Source organism: Oryx dammah, unplaced genomic scaffold (assembly GCF_014754425.2).
Source record: "Oryx dammah isolate SB20612 unplaced genomic scaffold, SCBI_Odam_1.1 HiC_scaffold_22, whole genome shotgun sequence".
Lineage (NCBI taxonomy): Eukaryota > Metazoa > Chordata > Mammalia > Artiodactyla > Bovidae > Oryx > Oryx dammah.
The window spans coordinates 1,447,152-1,464,709 of record NW_024070206.1 but is presented as its reverse complement, the minus strand read 5'-3'; the positions used below and the strand labels follow the sequence as shown (position 1 = coordinate 1,464,709).

The 17,558-nt window shown below is 42.6% G+C and overlaps 1 protein-coding gene across 5 annotated transcripts in view; it reads left to right on the top strand.

The window, feature by feature from the left end:
* The first annotated feature begins 1,547 nt into the window (after window positions 1–1,547).
* The window catches only part of RELCH (RAB11 binding and LisH domain, coiled-coil and HEAT repeat containing), a 108,747-nt gene continuing 92,736 nt past the window's right edge, over window positions 1,548–17,558 (top strand). For all 5 annotated transcript variants that reach the window (XM_040264268.1, XM_040264267.1, XM_040264266.1 and 2 more), the window contains exon 1: window positions 1,548–2,284. In XM_040264268.1, coding sequence (XP_040120202.1) covers window positions 1,771–2,284 — 514 coding nt within the window. In that variant the 5' untranslated portion in view covers window positions 1,548–1,770. The remainder of the gene's footprint in view (window positions 2,285–17,558) is intronic.

Genomic DNA, 17,558 nt, shown 5'->3' with positions numbered 1-17,558 from the left:
ACCCTGATGCTGGGAGGGATTGAGGGCAGGAGGAGAAGGGGACAACAGAGGATGAGATGGCTGGTTAGCATCACCAACTTGATGGACGTGAGTCTGAGTGAACTCCAGGAGTTGGTGGTGGACAGGGTGGCCTGGTGTGCTGCCATTCATGGAGTCGCAAAGAGTCAGACACGACTGAGAGACTGGACTGAACTGATGAAACAACATCGGTGGCTCTTTTGATACTATTTTCCTAAGATCTGGGATTTTTTTCCATGCTTTTCTTCAATACATGGCGTGCAGGCACACACACACATAAATTTAGAATTAAACACTGGGAGCTAATGCTCTGTTAAAAAAAAAAAAAAAGCTTCCAATTCTTAGTATTAAAAGCATCAAAAAAACTTCTACCGAAAACAAAACAAAAACCCCAAGTTCGGTTCAGGCGTTCAGTCGTGTCTGACTCTTCGAGACACCATGGACTGCAGTACGCCAGGCTTCCGTGTCCATCACCAACTCCCGGAGCTTGCTCAAACTCATGTCCACCGAGTCGGTGATGCCATCCATCCATCTCATCCTCTGTCGTCCCCTTTTCCTCCCTCCTTCAATCTTTCCCAGCAGCAGGGGCTTTTCCAATGAGTCAGTTCTTCGCATCAGGTGGCCAAAGTATTGAAGTTTCAGCTTCAGCATCAGTCCTTCCAATGAATATTAGGACTGATTTCCTTTCGGATGGACTGGTTGGATCTCCTGCAAGGGGCCCTCTGAGGGACAGCATCTGACGTTTGGAAGCGTACCCATTGTGCAAGCTGTGTATTAAATCACAAGTGCTTGCTGCGCTCCTAATAGTTCGTTACCGAAGTCGAGACTATCGGGATATTCCCAGATCCAAGCAGATCCCAACGTCCCCGCTGCATTTTCCATTGGCTCTGTCCCTGCTCTGTCCCTGTGCCGCACCCAGGCCCCCGGGGCCCGCCGGCACGAGGCTGGGACGGCGAGGAAGAGGAAGCAAGCCCCCTTTTGACCACCGGCCCTGCCTTGCACCGGCCACCGGCCACCCCTGCGGGGAAAACAGCAGCAGCCGGAAGGAAGAGGGGGCAGCGCACCGCGGCGAGCGCCAGTGTCGGGGCCCGGCCCGTGCCCCCACTTCTCCCGGACTCTACCTGGGCTTGAGCAGGTCAGGCCTGACCTCGGGAACGAGGCCTCGTCAGCGCGAAGGCGGGGCCCGGCTGCGAGTCAGAGCTCCCCTCCGGCCCAGAAGAGAAGGTTCCTAAGCCACCGTCACAACCGCCCCCCAGCTACGAAACGTCCCTGACACTTACCTGGCCAGAAGCTACTCTCGCGATAATTCCCGGGTTAGTCCTCCGTGACTCCAGTCCCCGCCCCTACCTCCTGTGGCCAATCAAAAATGAGTGGGGCGGGGCTTTGCCTTTGAGCAGGGCGCGGGGCCCCTCAGTCTCTGGTCACAGGCGTTGGGGAGCAGGCGGGGCGGGGCGGGGCGGGGAGAGGAGAGGGGCGGGGCACGCGCCATTTCTCGCGAGACCGGGGACCAGGAAGACGCCCGCAGAGCCGGGCTGCTGGTGCAGCTGCGGCTGAGGCAGTGGCTGCTGCTGCCGCCGCTGCAGCCTCCGGACGGTTCGCCTCCGAGCCTGCGACGGGTCTCCGGGTGAGGAGGCGGGACGTGGCAAGGCCGGGGCTGCGGAAGCGAGCGGTGCCCGCTGAGGCTGAGCGGGGACTCAGGCCGCGGCCTGTCAGAGCCAGACAGGGAGGCGCCCGCTCTCCTGACAGTGTAAGATGGCGGCGATGGCGCCTGGAGGTGGCGGCGGCGGCGTGAACCCTTTCCTCAGCGATTCGGACGAGGACGAGGACGAGGTCTCGGCGACCGACGAGCGGCGGGCAGGACTTCGGCTGGGTGCCGGGGGCGGCCTAGACCCGGGCTCTGCGGACTCGCTGTCGCCCCAGGACCCCGTGGCCTTGGGGAGCAGTGCCCGAGCGGGGCTCCCCGGGGAGGCGGCGGCGGCGGCCCTGGGGGGCCCTGGGGAGACCCCGGCCCGCCTGTCAATTGATGCGATCGCGGCCCAGCTGCTGCGCGATCAGTACCTGCTGACCGCCTTGGAGCTGCACACCGAGCTGTTAGAGAGCGGCCGGGAGCTCCCTCGGCTGCGCGACTACTTCTCCAACCCTGGCAACTTCGAGAGGCAGAGCGGGACCCCGCCGGGGACGGGGGCGCCGGGGATCCCCGGGGCCGCCGGCCTTGCAGGCGCAGGAGGTCGGGAGCCGAGTACGACGTCGGGTGGGGGACAGCTCAGTAAGTGAACGACGGCGCTGTCCGGCTGGGCGGTTGGGGTAGGGGGGGGGGTTTATTGCGGGGAGGGCGCGCTCGTGGGCGGGTGCTCCGTCCTGGGAGCGTTCCAGCTAGAGGGTTGGGGCGGGGGGCGGGCGGTGATCTCGAAAGGATGTGGCAGCGACTGTTCTCTCCCTGCCTGCCTCCAGCCCTTGGCTGGACTTGCACCAGCTCCTGGTCCCACTGTTGGTGTCGATATCTATTAAGTATCCAGAGTTTCTAGCTCACTGGCCACTACGTGACTCCAGAGGACTCCCTTGCAACCTTGGTTTATCGCTTTAATCGTTTTTCCATTCTCTCCCATCTCCTGAATCGCCACTACCTGGAAACAGTGTTCCTTATGTTGTTGGCAGTAATTATTTGACTCCAAGTCAAAAGAGAAAAGAATAGGAAATGGTGTTGCTGTCTCCCCGAAGCCAGATGCACTTGAAGAACCTTTGTCTTTGGGTTGAGTTGACTACTCAAAAGTTGCATCTTCTGCTGCATAAAATTTGTTCAGTTTAAATAAACTCAGTTTCATTCACTTTCGGTTCCTTAATTTCAGTGGGTGTCCAGAATTATAGGAAGTCTAAGGAGCAGAGCTATGGTTTTTCCAGTAGTCATGTATGGATGTGAGAGTTGGACTGTGAAGAAAGCTGAGCGCTGAGAATGGATGCTTTTAAACCGTGGTGTTGGAGAAGACTCTTGAGAGTCGCTTGGACTGCAAGGAGATCCAACCAGTCCATTCTAAAGGAGATCAGTCTTGGGTGTTCTTTGAAAGGAATGATGCTAAAGCTGAAGCTCCAGTACTTTGGCCACCTCATGCGAAGTGTTGACTCATTGGAAAAGACTCTGCTGCTGGGAGGGTTTGGGGGCCGGAGGAGAAGGGGACGACCGAGGGTGAGATGGCTGGATGGCATCACGGACTCGATGGTGAGTCTGAGTGAACTCCGGGAGTTGGTGATGGACAGGGAGGCCTGGCGCGCTGCGTTCATGGGGTCGCAGAGAGTCGGACGCGCCTGAGCGCCTGCACTGAGCTGAGCTGAGGAGCAGAGCAGGCAGGCTCTCCCTGCAATGTTGCCTCCTGGTCCCAGTACCTTGTAGGCTTTTTTCTTTTCGGAAGTTTAGGAATTAACTTTTCTGCCTCCTTGTAATCATTAACTGTATAGAGTGGTCGTTTACCTCATTCATCATGTGTTTATAAGCATTTATGTCTTAAAACGTACTGCCAAGGATGCATGTTGGAGTCCCAGTACCTATCCTTAAGAGGCATCTTAGATTTTCCGTTACTGGCGGTATGAGGTTTTTAATGTGTTATGTGAGGCCGACTGAAATTTGCTCACACATGTTAAAATACATTTAAAATTGTAGCCGAACTGATGGTTTTTTGTCAGTACTTTTAAGTAGTTCCAGAGACTGAGATCGCCTAACTTCACTTCAGTTGAGTCTCTCAGTCATGTCTGATTCTTTGTGACCCCATGGACTGCAGCACGCCAGGCCTCCCTGTCCATCACCAACTCCCAGAGCTTGCTCAAACTCACGTCCATTGAGTTGGTGATGCCATCCAACCATCTCATCCTCTGTCGTCCCCTTCTCCTCCCGCCTTCAATCTTTCCCAGCATCAGGGGCTTTTCTGAGTCAGTTCTTCTCATCAGGTGGCCAAAGTATTGCAGTTTCAGCTTCAACATCGGTCCTTCCAGTGAATATTCAGGACTAATTTCCTTTAGAATGGACTAGTTGGAGGTTGGATCTGGTTGAGATGGACTCTCAAGAATCTTCTCCAACACCACAGTTCCCTAACTTACAGGAACTTAGTTAGATGTAGTTAAACTGCAAAGAGTGCCTTTTTCCATCAAGGTAGATCCAAAGCAGTCTGCTCTCTTGAATATGGAATTTTCTCAGCAGTTGTAACTTCCTTGCTCAGTAGTGTAGGATGATCTTCCTTTTCTCAGAACTGGTTTTTCTGTTGCTGACCTTTAAGACCATAAAATGTAACAAAAGAGCAGTGTAACAAAATTGTTAGGCAGTTGGCTTTTGTTTGTTTTAAGATTTTGGAAGTGTCTAATAATGATTTTCACCTGATAAGCTCTTACTGCTTCCTCAAGACCCAGCTCAACTGTCATCTTTGTAAATACTTCCCACACTACCAAGGCTTAGTTGTTTGATTCTTTTCATTGTACTACTTTCAAACCCCAACCATAGCCCTTAACTCTTTTTATTTTGATTTATTAACAGTATCATTTCTCTCCATTAGATAGTCAGCTTCTTGAGGGATATCTTTTTATTACTCACAGTTTGTATAGTCCCTGGCCTGTTGTTGAACATAACTGAATTGTATCTGATATGTTTTTCTACTGTATCAGTTCAGTTCAGTTCAGTTCAAGTCGCTTAGTCGTGTCCGACACTTTGCGACCCCATGAATCGCAGCATACATATAATGAAATAAGTTATTCCTTTATAACATTATTTAATTTAAAAGAATTTATTAATCTTTTCAGCCTACCTTATTGTGTGGAATCACTGTAGTGAAAATTTCTGTTAAAAACTTTTTTGTACAGAAAGTTATATTTTAAATTTAGGCTCTAAATATAGCTGTGTTTTAAAGTAAAAGTTGACTTGTAAATGCCTTTGCATTATACATTTTTATAGCTTCAGTCCTGTGATCATAAATCAGGATTTAGCTATAATCAAATATTCATGTGCAGTTGTGCTCTTCCATAGTTTATTTGGACCTGTTTTGGGTATAACTCAAAAGTACATTATTACATAATATAATATATTTTCAACTGAATACAAAACAGATGAGCAGTAGGGGGAAAAATCAGAGTTATCCATAATCCAACCAATAGTAGTTGCCTTTTTCGTTTTTTTCTGTGCATATATGTTTAACAGCAAAAATTGGATTAAAGTGTTTTTGTAGCTTTATATTACTTGATAGGCTATAATTTTTACCATCAACCTTGAGGGGAAATTGCACACAATAAAATGTGCCCATTTGAAGTGTACAGCATGGTGATTTGGAAAACAAATTACTACTACAAATAAATGGGGACATTTTATTGTCCCCAGAACACCTTCATTTTCATTTGCATTCAGTATCTCAAGCCCATCACTGACCACAGTTGAAAACAATTTTCCAACCTGGGCCTAGGCACTATTGGAATTTTGGGCCTGATAATTCTTTGTTGTGTTAGTGTCCTGTACATTCTAGAATGTTTAACAGCGTTGCTGGCCTCTGTGTCCACTGCATAACAGAAGCAACCACCCAGCCCCCATTCCTCAAGTTGTGACAGTCAAAAAATGTTACCAGCACCGTCCAAGGAAGGGGAGGGCAAAATTCCCCAAGTGAGAACCACTTTCTTAGATAAGTTTTGCCTGTTTTAAAATTTCATACAAATGCAGTTTGGAGCATATAGTCTTTTCTGTATGGCTTTCTTTCCTCAGTATAATGTTTTTGAAATTCATCCAAATGATGTTTTTATGTGTAATAGTAGTTCATTCCTGTTTTGGTTTTACCATTCATCTGTTATTAGACATTTATTTTTTTTCCCATTTTTGGCCTATATGAATAAAGCTACCATGAACATGCGTGTATAAGTTTTGCAGAGACGTATGTTTTCACTTCTTTTGGATAATACCTAGGAATAGAATCGCTGGTTCACATTTAACTTTGTAAGAAGCTGTCAGACAGGTTTTCCAAAGTGGCTGTATCATTTAAAATTTCCATCACCAGTGTATGAAAGTTTCAGTTTCTATACATCCCCCAAACCCTTGGTATTTTCAGGCTTTTTATTTAATTGATTCTAGTGAGAGTACGGTGGTATATCATTGTGGTTTTAATTTTTATTTGTCGAGGACTAGTAATGCTGAGCTCCTTTGAGCTTTTGGCCATTGGGGGGTATGTCTACTGCTGTTACATATCTTTTGTGCAATGTCTGTTAACAGCTTTTTATTGAGTTGTAGTTCTTTTATATATTCTGAACCCAAGTCCTCCATCAAATATGTGTTTTCCAAGTTTTTTCTCCCAGCATGATTTGCCTTTTCATTTTTTAACAATGTATCTTATGAACAAAAGATTTTCATTTCATCAAGTCCAGTTAATTGTGTTTTTCCTTAATGATTCATGGTCTTTGTTTCCTAAATAAATATTTGTGCATCGTAAAGTTGCAAAAATTTTCTTGTGTATTTTCTTCTAGAAGTTTTATAGTTTTCTGTTTCTAAATTTAGGCCTATGATGGCATCATAAAAAGAAGAAATATTTCTGAAATATTCCTCCTATAATTATGCAGACACTTATAGTACAAGCTTTAGTATAATTTAAATCCAAATGCATTGTATATCAAAATATTAATATATTTAAATGTCTTAGTACAGTCAGGAAATAGATAAATGCTAAAATAAGTCCGTAAATCTTTGGTTAGTACCGTGTTTTGAAGATTTTGATTAAGAATTGGATCATACAAATTATATTTTAGAAACTCTGAGGATGAATCTTTCTTTAGGACCAGACTGCTGCTGGTTATAAAGGTCCTCTGTATTCACTTCTGCCATGTTAATTGTTGCTAGTTGGATTATTACTTTATAATACTCAATGAGTACTTTTTGGTTGATTATGAACAGTATAAACATTGATAGTGTGGATTATCTAAAACATTAAATTATTTTTATTTGTTTTTATGTATTTTTGATTAATATGTGTCTGATCTGAAAATTCATAAAACTTCAGAGTAATAAATGTATAATCAACAGTGGTTTTCTTTGTTTAAAGATTTCTAAAAGGCTTATCTGGTGTCTCAGATGGTAAAGAATCCACCTGCAATGCGGGAGACCTGGGTTCGATCCCTGGGTTAGGAAGATCCCTTGGAGGAGGGCATGGCAATCCACTCCAGTATTTTTGCCTGGAAAATCCCCATGGACAGAGGAGCCTGGAGGGCTACAGTTCGTGGGGTCGCAGAGACAGGACTGAACGACTAAGCAGATACAAAAGCAGTTTAATTTTGTAAGATTTACTAAATTGTTTGCCCAAAAGTCTGCTGACCTAGATAATAGTATAGTGTTAATTGTAAAATACTTTAAGAAGTCTTCATACTATCTTTTTTTTCTTGACTAAACGAGTAAGTCAAATTTATAAAACATATAAAAGAACTATAGCTTTTTAAATCTGATGTTTTCAGTGGAAGAATGTAAAATGCGCTCTCATGGAGTCTCAGGGTTTGATTCCTTGTGACGGTCCTGCTAGGCCCACTTGATAAAGTAATTTGATCTTTTCATGTAATATTACTTGCTTGAATATAGACACATTAATTATATATTGTCCCCTGTATTTTTGCCAGTTGAGCCAGTTTAGTTTCCAGTTAGACTGCAAGGTAAAAGTTGTGCCAATGCCTTTGGCACAACTTAATTACAAATTACAGTATTTTATCTAGAGGAATGCTGTTCTACTCTGAGCCTTCAAGGTCTAATCAAAATCAGAAAAATTGCCTAGAATGAGTCAGCTCTGTAGAGACAGTAAGTGGTCAAATAACATGCCTTTCAGTAATGAATTTCTTTTATTCCGTAGTTATGCTTCCAGATGTTCTTAAGGCAGCTTATCAGCTTATTCATGACTGACTGTAATAATTTCACTTCTGAGCCTGCAGACTTCTTGAGTCCCCTCTCTCCTTTTGAGGTGCTCTTTCACTGGCCCGCCTGTCTTTTCTCAGAGCTCTGAAAGAGCGCTTGCCTCCCTGTGCTCTGTCCCCTTCTCCGTGTCCCCTGTGCTGTGACTCCCGTCTTCCTAAAGTGCCCTTCGATTCCGCTTAACAAAGCACTTCCTCCCCCATAGGTTGGACTTGGGTCTAGTGCTTCCTCTGGCTTCTAGCAAAATATCAAGAGACTATTTCTAAAATGTATTAAGTTCACTCCTTTTAGCTTGCTATTGTGAGACTTGCTATTGTTATCTGGACCATATTCAGTTCAGTTCAGTTCAGTCGCTTAGTCTTGTCCGACTCTTTGTGACCCCATGAATTACAGCACACCAGGCCTCCCTGTCCATCACCAACTCCTGGAGCTCACTCAAACTCATGTCCGTTGAGTCGGTGATGCCATCCAACCATCTCATCCTCTGTCGTCCCCTTTTCCTCCTGCCTTCAATCTTTCCCAGCATCAGAGTCTTTTCAAATGAGTCAGCTCTTCGCATCAGGTGGCCAAAATATTGGTAGTTTCAGCTTCAACATCAGTCCTTCCAATGAACACCCAGGACTGATTTCCTTTAGGATGGACTGGTTGGATCTTCTTGCAGTCCAAGGGACTCTCAAGAGTCTTCTCCAACACCACACTTCAAAAGCATCAATTCTTCACCACTTAGCTTTCTTTATAGTCCAACTCTCACATCCATACATGACTACTGGAAAAACCATAGCCTTGACTAGACGGACTTTGTTGACAAAGTAATGTCTCTGCCTTTTAATATGCTATCCAGGTTGGAGAAGGAAATGGCAACCCACTCCAGTATTCTTGCCTGGAGAATCCCAGGGATGGCAGAGCCTGATGGGCTGCCGTCTGTGGGGTTGCACAGAGTCAGACATGACCGAAGTGACTTAGCAGGTTGGTCATAACTTTCCTTCCAAGGAGTAAACGTCTTTTAATTTCATGGCTGCAGTCACCATCTGCAGTGATTTTGAAGCCCCCAAAAATAAAGTCAGCCACTGTTTCCCCATCTATTTGCCATGAAATGATGGGACCAGATGCCATAATCTTAGTTTTCTGAATGTTGAGCTTTAAGCCAACTTTTTCACTCTCCTCTTCACTTTCATCAAGAGGCTCTTTAGTTCTTCTCACTTTCTGCCATAAGGGTGGTGTCATCTGCATATCTGAGGTTATTGATATAGATTCCTAAATTTCTCTCTTATATGACTCATTTTTTACCCATGTCTTTCATCAGCTTCAAACTTTTTAATTCTTGTGGAAATTCAGATATTGTCATTGGCTAGAACAGTGACTTGTGTATAGTTGGTATTCAATATTTTACAATGATCAGTAAATTTATAAAATTCTGTGATCAGCTAAGTATTACAGGAATCCAAAAGAAGTTTAGTGCATATCCTTGAGCATATTATGTTCTTAATGAAGAGACAAGACTAGTGCCTGAAAGTCTATAGAATAGTTTTCCATGGTACAGGTAATAGTGTAAGCATTCAGATATAGAAACATCATTGTTGATTGTGATAATTGTGGAGAAAGTAAAATTTTAACGTGATGCTCAAGTATGAGTGAAATTTTAATATAAACAGTAACTTTCTTATTTGGCCATATTTAGAGTCTCATCCTGAGTGAGGAAGAGGAAAAGGAAGTGAGGGTAAAGAGAAGATAATATTTAGTTTATATTTTGCCTTGTTTAAAACATCATCTGGGAACATGCTTTCCATTATCTGGCTCACAGTTAATAAAGTGATTCCATGTGGGTGGTTATAAAAATGCAATATGACACTTCAGGCCATTGTGGTACATAGTTTAAAAGGAAACAAGATAAGGGTATTAACCAGCGAACAGGCCTTTTATGTTAAAAACTAAATTTACACTTTCTACTTTGTATGTTTTTTTGTTTGTTTGCTTGTTTTTTAAGCACCTTTGTTGGAAAAAACCATTCAGGATTGGCTCAGTTTTCATTTTATTTAATCTATTTAGGGCAAAAACTAAATTTTGTTCTTCTTATTTTTTTTGAATGGTGGCTTTTAACTGTGCCTGCTACCTTAATTCCCATGGTTTTAGGATGATTAACTGGAAAAGAGCACTTACTTTGGTCTAAAGTCTGCTTATATCTAAATTGTAAATATCCGTTGAGAAGGGCCTTAAGTATTAATAACCTGTTTTCCCCCTTCAGATGGTTGCTTTTGTTGGCTTCTATGTATGTGCACTGTAACTAGCTAAACACACACAACACACACGTCTGTACTGTAAGAGCTGATGATAAAATGTGGTTTCTAGATTATTTATACTGAAAACATACTTGTTGATTCTTAAATAAATTGTGTTGTGCTGTTTGGCCATATTTTGAACGTGATGCCTCTTTGGTTGACTTTTGGGGGGTTTGCATTAGTTGAGGATTGATCTGCTTCAACCCCCTTATATGATGTTTGTGGAGGAACCTTTTTTGAGATCTAATCGTCAGGACATTTCTCTAGTTTTAGGTCTCCAGCAGAATGATTTGATACGTGTCTGTATTTTGAAATGATCACCACAGTGAGTTTAGTTTCCACCCATCACCACACAGTTACAGTTTGTTGATTTGTTTGTTTCCTTTGATGAGAACTTCTGTGATCTACTCTCTGAGCAGCTTTGAAATACACAAAACAATATTGTTAACTATGGCCACCATGCTGTACACTTCATCCCCATGACTTATTTATCTTGTTGGAAGTTTGTACCTGCGATTAACTTTTTAAAGTGGTTCTGGCCCCATTTCACTGGAGCATGGGAAACTGATAACTCTCCAGTTCCATATGTACATAGAGTTTCTACAGACTAAGGAAATCTGCACAGGAAAATCTGAACAAGTTGGATGTAAATTGCCTAGTTTACTTTAAAACTAGATTTTTCAGATTTCTGAGAAGTGAAGACTTGATATCATTGAATACAGCAGTGGTATTTACTAAGATTCAGCAAAAGGTAACTATAACAGGATCAAGAAGAATGTCCTAGAGCTGATTTGTTTGTATTATAGCAAGCTATGTGATAGATCTCTCACATTGGTGTGAATAAAATAGAGAAATATGAGCTTGGTAGAAGAGTAACTGGAAAAATGTGTGGCTGATAAAACAGTAGCAGGTCTGTGTGGACCACCTATACTTTTGAAAGTGAAAGTAAACTTGGCCTATTTTTTGAAGACCGCCAAAGAACGGATGCTTCTGAACCGTGGTGCTGGAGAAGACTCTTGAGAGTCCCCTGGACTGCAAGGAGGTCCACCCAGTCCATCCTAAAGGAGATCAGCCCTGGGTGTTCATTGGAAGGACTGATGCTAAAACTGAAACTCCAGTACTTTGGCCACCTCATGCAAAGAGTTGACTCACTGGAAAAGACCCTGATGCTGGGAGGGATTGGGGGCAGGAGGAGAAGGGGACAACAGAGGATGGGATGGCTGGATGGCATCACGGACTCGATGGACATGAGTTTGGGTGAACTCCGGGAGTTGGTGATAGACAGGGAGGCTTGGCGTGCTGCGATTCATGGGGGTCGCAAAGAGTCGGACACGACTGGGTGACTGAACGGAACTGAGCTGAACTTGCAGCACTGATATCTGATCTTCAGTTCTGCTCTTCCACCTACAGCTCTATTACCTTGGGTTAACTCCTTAGACTTTCAGAGCTTTCTTATTCTGTGTAAAGCACAGTAATCATTTCTGTCCACTGCTGGTTACCAAGTTTTAATGAAGTTCACGTGAAGGTATATATGTGAGAAGACTTCGAAAACTCATTTGATAGTAACTTGTTTTGTAAGAAAATATGTATGAAACAGGGGAGACTAGATCATATTTGCTGATGATAAATGACTGAAAAAGATAGATGATATCTGACAGTACTAATGTATAGGATTAAGCAGGAGTAGTGGATATCTGTTGAATCCTAGAAAAGCAAGAGAATTCCAGAAAAACATCTACTTCTGCTTTATTGACTATGCCAAAGCCTTTGACTGAGTGGATCACAACAAACTGGAAAATTCTTCAAGAGACGGGAATACTGGACCACCTTACCTGCCTCCTGAGAAATCTGTATGCAGGTCAAGAAGCAATAGTTAGAACCAGCATGGAGTAACGGATTGGAAACGAGTAAAGGGAAAGGAGTATGTCAAGGCTGTATATTGTCACCTTGCTTATTTAACTTCTATGCCAAGTACATCATGCAAAATGCCGGGGTGGATGAAGCACAAGCTGGAATCAAGATTGCCGGGAGAAATATCAGTAACCTCAGATACGCAGATGATACCACCCTTATGGCAGAAAGTGAAGAGGAACTAAAGAGCCTCTTGATGAAAGTGAAAGAGGAGAGTGAAAAAGCTGGCTTAAAACTCAACATTCAGAAAATAAAGATCATGTCATCTAGTCCCATCACTTCACAGCAAACAGATGGGAAAACAGAAGAAACAGTGAGAGACTTTCTTTTGGGGGGCTCCAAAATCACTGCAGATGGTGACACTGCAACCATGAAATTAAAAGACGCTTACTCCTTGGAAGGAAAGTTATGACCAACCTAGACAACACATTAAAAAGCAGAGACATTACTTTGCCAACAAATGTCCGTCTAGTCAAAGCTATGGTTTTTCCAGTAGATATGTATGGATGTGAGAGTTGGACTATAAAGAAAGCTGAGCACCAAAGAACTGATGCTTTTAAACTGTGGTGTTGGAGAATTCTCTTGAGAGTCCCTTGGACAGCAAGGAGATCAAACCATTCAATCGTAAAGGAAATCAGTCCTGAATATTCATTGGAAGGACTGATGCTGAAGCTGAAGCTTCAATACTTTGGCCACCTGATGTGAAGAACTGACGCATTTGAAAAGACCCTGATGCTGGGACAGATTGAAGGAAGGCAGGAGGAGAAGGGGACAACAGAGGATGAGATGGTTGGATGGCATCACCGACTCAATGCACATGAGTTTGGGTGAACTCCGGGAGTTGGTGTTGGACAAGGAGGCCTGGCTTGCTGCAGTCCATGGAGTTGCAAAGAGTCGGACATGCCTGAGCGACTGAACTGAACTGAATGGGTATGTGACATCCTAATTAAAATAATTGTTTAAAAAACATACTGAGAACATCTGTACTTGAAATTCATGTGAAAATTTAAAACATTTCTATTTGAGTAGCCACCGTAAATTAAAGAAGTAAAACTGTACAGCATAGAGAGTTAAGAGCACAAAGTTTGGAGTCATGGCTTTGATCCTGTTTCTGCCACTTTTTTATTCTTGTTTCTTAATCTCTCAGTGCCTCAATTTCTTCATCTAAGAATGAGGACTGAGGATAACAGTACCTACCTGATAAGAGCTATTATGAGAGTCAGCTGAATTAATATTTATTATCATTTGCAGTAGGTGTATGTAAGTGTAAAATAGATTATTGATATTAAAGGGCAAACATTGGATTTAAGATTTTGTAATGGTTCATTAAAACCTGCCTCCATACAGTTAATGCATTGTGTTTTATATCTGTAAAGGCATTGTACCTCCATTTTTGTAGATATTTTAAATTACATTCATATAAGTTATTTTTAAATATTTCTTTTTGTGTTCCTCTTAGGCAATGGTTAGTTATTTGATTTTATAACCAACACATGGCAAGAAAATGGGATTTGTCTTTTTGGAGCTTACTAAAATTTTTTTGAAACCGATATATGTTGCTGTCTACAGAACAAACATTTTAAAAACAAAGGCAAGCAGAGCTAGACAGATTGAAGTAAGGAAGAGATTACAGGCCAGAAACAAGCTCAGTGAATCTTTTGTATAAGAAGCAGAGTCAGATAAAGGAGGAAAGGGAAGACTGTTGAATACATTTTTCTCCTTTTGGAGGGAAGTTCTTTCTTTCTTTCCTACCATATACATACACACATCACAACAAAGTTTCCAAATGAATTGAAATACTAAATGTGGGAAATGAAACTTGAAGACTTTTTGAAGGAAATATTAAAACTTGTTTATGACCTTGAGGTAAGATTTCTAACACATAAAAATTGTAGACTTTGAAGAGATTGATATATTTGTATCACAGTTAAAATTCCTGTATGTGAAAAGATAACATAAAGTAAAAGACAAGCCACAGACTAGGAGTACGTATTTGGCATATATATATATATATATATATATATAGTAGTCAAAAAAGTATTTCAAATATAGAATCTGTATAGAATCCCTGCAAAGTAAGGGAAAGAAAAATAACCTAATGAAAAATAGGCAGAAGCAAACCAGTGAAAAGTTGCTCAAGTTCACTAGTAATCAGGGAAATGCATATTATGATACCTATACCTGATCTTTTGGCAAAGTATGAAGAGGTCTGACACTTAGTGTTCCTGATACGGAGCAAGCAGGCTGTCTGTGCCACCAGAAGTGCCCTTTCAGCTACTGTGGAAAACGTTTGACAAAATGCAATAAAACTGGAGGTGGTGCACACCGGTTGACCCAGCGTTTCCGTATAGACCTGTTCATCCAGAGCTTACAAGGATGAGGAACGAGCTGTGTACAACGCTGGAAGCAGTGCTTTGGGCCATACATAATGGAAACATTAACTGTGGTATATTCATAGAATGAAGATCTTAGCATCCTCAATCAGATCTCACATCTGTTGTGAAGCATCACACACAGTTCTGTGCCATTATGTACATTTTCAAATGCATAAAACATTATATTATTTGTGGGTACTTAGACTCCGGGAGTTGGTGATGCACAGGGACGCCTGGTGTGCTGCAGTTCATGGGGTCGCAAAGAGGCGGACACGACTGAGCGACTGAACTGAACTGATGTGTGCTGTAGGTTCAAAACCATCAACTAGAGTCACACTGAATCCATTACTGTGATTGCCTGTGAAGAGGGAAACATTAGGGACATGAACCTAAAGGTATTTCTTTTTAAATTTTGCAAAATGTTAGCAGTTGTTCATATCAGGTGGTGGCTATGTGATGGTGTACTTTGCACTTTTCTCTTTTGAGTCAATATAAGGTATTTTTGTCAAATTTTGCATGAAATAAATTCTAGCAAAGCAGGAACATTTGTCATGGATTCGCCCCAGTGTTCTGCCATTAATTGACACCAAATCCTATAACTATGCAGCGTAAACCAAGTTTGGTGTTTCTAGTGATGTGAAATACCAATACCATCTTTACTCTGGTATATGAACAGGAAGAATATATTCTGCATTGTTAAATTATTTCTGCATATGTGTTTGGTACATGTCTGCCTTTTTTGTTGGCTCATATTGAATATCTGTCTTGTATCATCTATTAATTCAGTTCAGTTCAATCGCTCAGTCGTGTCCGACTCTTTGTGACCCCGTGAATTGCAGCACGCCAGGCCTCCCTGTCCATTACCAAATCCCGGAGTTCACCCAAATTCATGTCCATCGAGTCGATGATGCCATCCAGCCATCTCATCCTCTGTCGTCCCCTTCTCCTTCTTCCACCAATCCCTCCCAGCATCAGAGTCTTTTCCAATGAGTCAACTCTTCACATGAGGTGGCCAAAGTATTGGAGTTTCAGCTTCAGCATTAGTCCTTCCAAAGAACACCCAGGACTGATCTCCTTTAAGATGGACTGGTTGGATCTCCTTGCAGTCCAAGGGACTCTCAAACGTCTTCTCCAACACCACAGTTCAAAACCATCAGTTCTTCGGTGCTCAGCTTTCTTCACAGGCCAACTCTCACATCCATACATGACCATTGGAAAAACCATAGCCTTGACTAGACGGACCTTTGCTGGCAAAGTAATGTCTCTGCTTTTTAATATGCTATGTAGATTGGTCATAACTTTCCTTCCAAGGAGTAAGCATCTTTTAATTTCATGGCTGCAGTCACCATCTGCAGTGATTTTGGAGGCCCCAAAAATAAAGTCTGACACTGTTTCCACTGTTTCCCCATCTATTTCCCATGAAGTGATGGGACCAGATGCCATGATCTTCGTTTTCTGAATGTTGAGCTTTAAGCCAACTTTTCACTCTCCTCCTTCACTTTCATCAAGAGGCTCTTTAGTTCCTCTTCACTTTCTGCCATAAGGGTGGTGTCATCTGCATATCTGAGGTGATTGATATTTCTCCCGGCAATCTTGATTCCAGCTTGTGCTTCTTCCAGCCCAGCATTTCTCATGATGTACTCTGCATCTAAGTTAAATAAGCAGGGTGACAATATACAGCCTTGACGTACTCCTTTTCCTATTTGGAACCAGCCTTTTGTTCCATGTCCAGTTCTAACTGTTGCTTCCTGACCTGCATACAGGTTTCTGAAGAGGCAGGTCAGGTGCTCTGGTATTCCCATCTCTTTCAGAATTTTCCACAGTTTATTGTGATCCACACAGTCAAAGGCTTTGGCATAATCAAAAAAGCAGAAGTAGATGTTTTTCTGGAACTCTCTTGCTTTTTCCATGATCCAGTGGATGTTGGCAATTTGATCTCTGGTTCCTCTGCCTTTTCTAAAACCAGCTTGAACATCTGGAAGTTCACCGTTGACGTATTGCTGAAGCCTGGCTTGGAGAATTTTGAGCGTTACTTTACTAGCGTGTGAGATGAGGGCAATTGTGAGGTAGTTTGAGCGTTCTTTGGCATTGCCTTTCTTTGGGATTGGAATGAAAACTGACCTTTTCCAGTCCTGTGGCCACTGCTGAGTTTTCCAAATTTGCTGGCATATTGAGTGCAGCACTTGCACAGCATCGTCTTTCAGGATTTGAAACAGCTCAGCTGGAATTCCATCACCTCCACTAGCTTTGTTCATAGTGATGCTTCCTAAGGCCCACTTGACTTCACATTCCAGGATGTCTGGCTCTAGGTGAGTGATCATACCATCCTGATCATCTGAGTTTTGAAGATCTTTTTTGTACAGTTGTTCTGTGTATTCTTGCCACCTCTTCTTAATATCTTCTGCTTCTGTTAGGTCCATACCATTTCTGTCCTTTATTGAGCCCATCTTTGCATGAAATCTTCCCTTGGTATCTCTAATTTTCTTGAAGAGATCTGTAGTCTTTCCCATTCTGTTGTTTTCCTGTATTTCTTTGCATTGATCGTTGAGGACGGCTTTCTTGTCTCTCCTTGCTATTCTTTGGAACTCTGAATTCAGATGGGAATATCTTACCTTTTCTCCTTTGCTTTTTGCTTCTCTTCTTTTCACAAGTATTTGTAAGCCCTACCCAGACAGCCATTTTGCTTTTTTGCATTTCTTTTCCATGGGGATGGTCTTGATCCCTGTCTCCTGTACAAGACAGTAGCAAAAAATGTCATTCTTTGCTCACAAATTATCGGTGCCTATGCACCAGTTTCTCTGTTCTCAGTCACCTTTATTGCTGTTTTACTTTGAAGGTCAGTTTTATTTGGAAGGGAAATTTTGAGACTCAGTTGATAATTCTTACTATAATGTTGACAAGGATCTCTTGTAGGATACATTTGACATGTTTCAAGCTGTCAGAATTATTCCAATAGCTTCTTATTGCACAGTAGTAAGAAGTGTCACAGAGTGCTGCACTGCACCTCACACTGTGTGGGGAGCCTTGTGGATGTTCTGTGTATATGTGCAGGGATAGGCCCACCATTGGAGAAGGGTG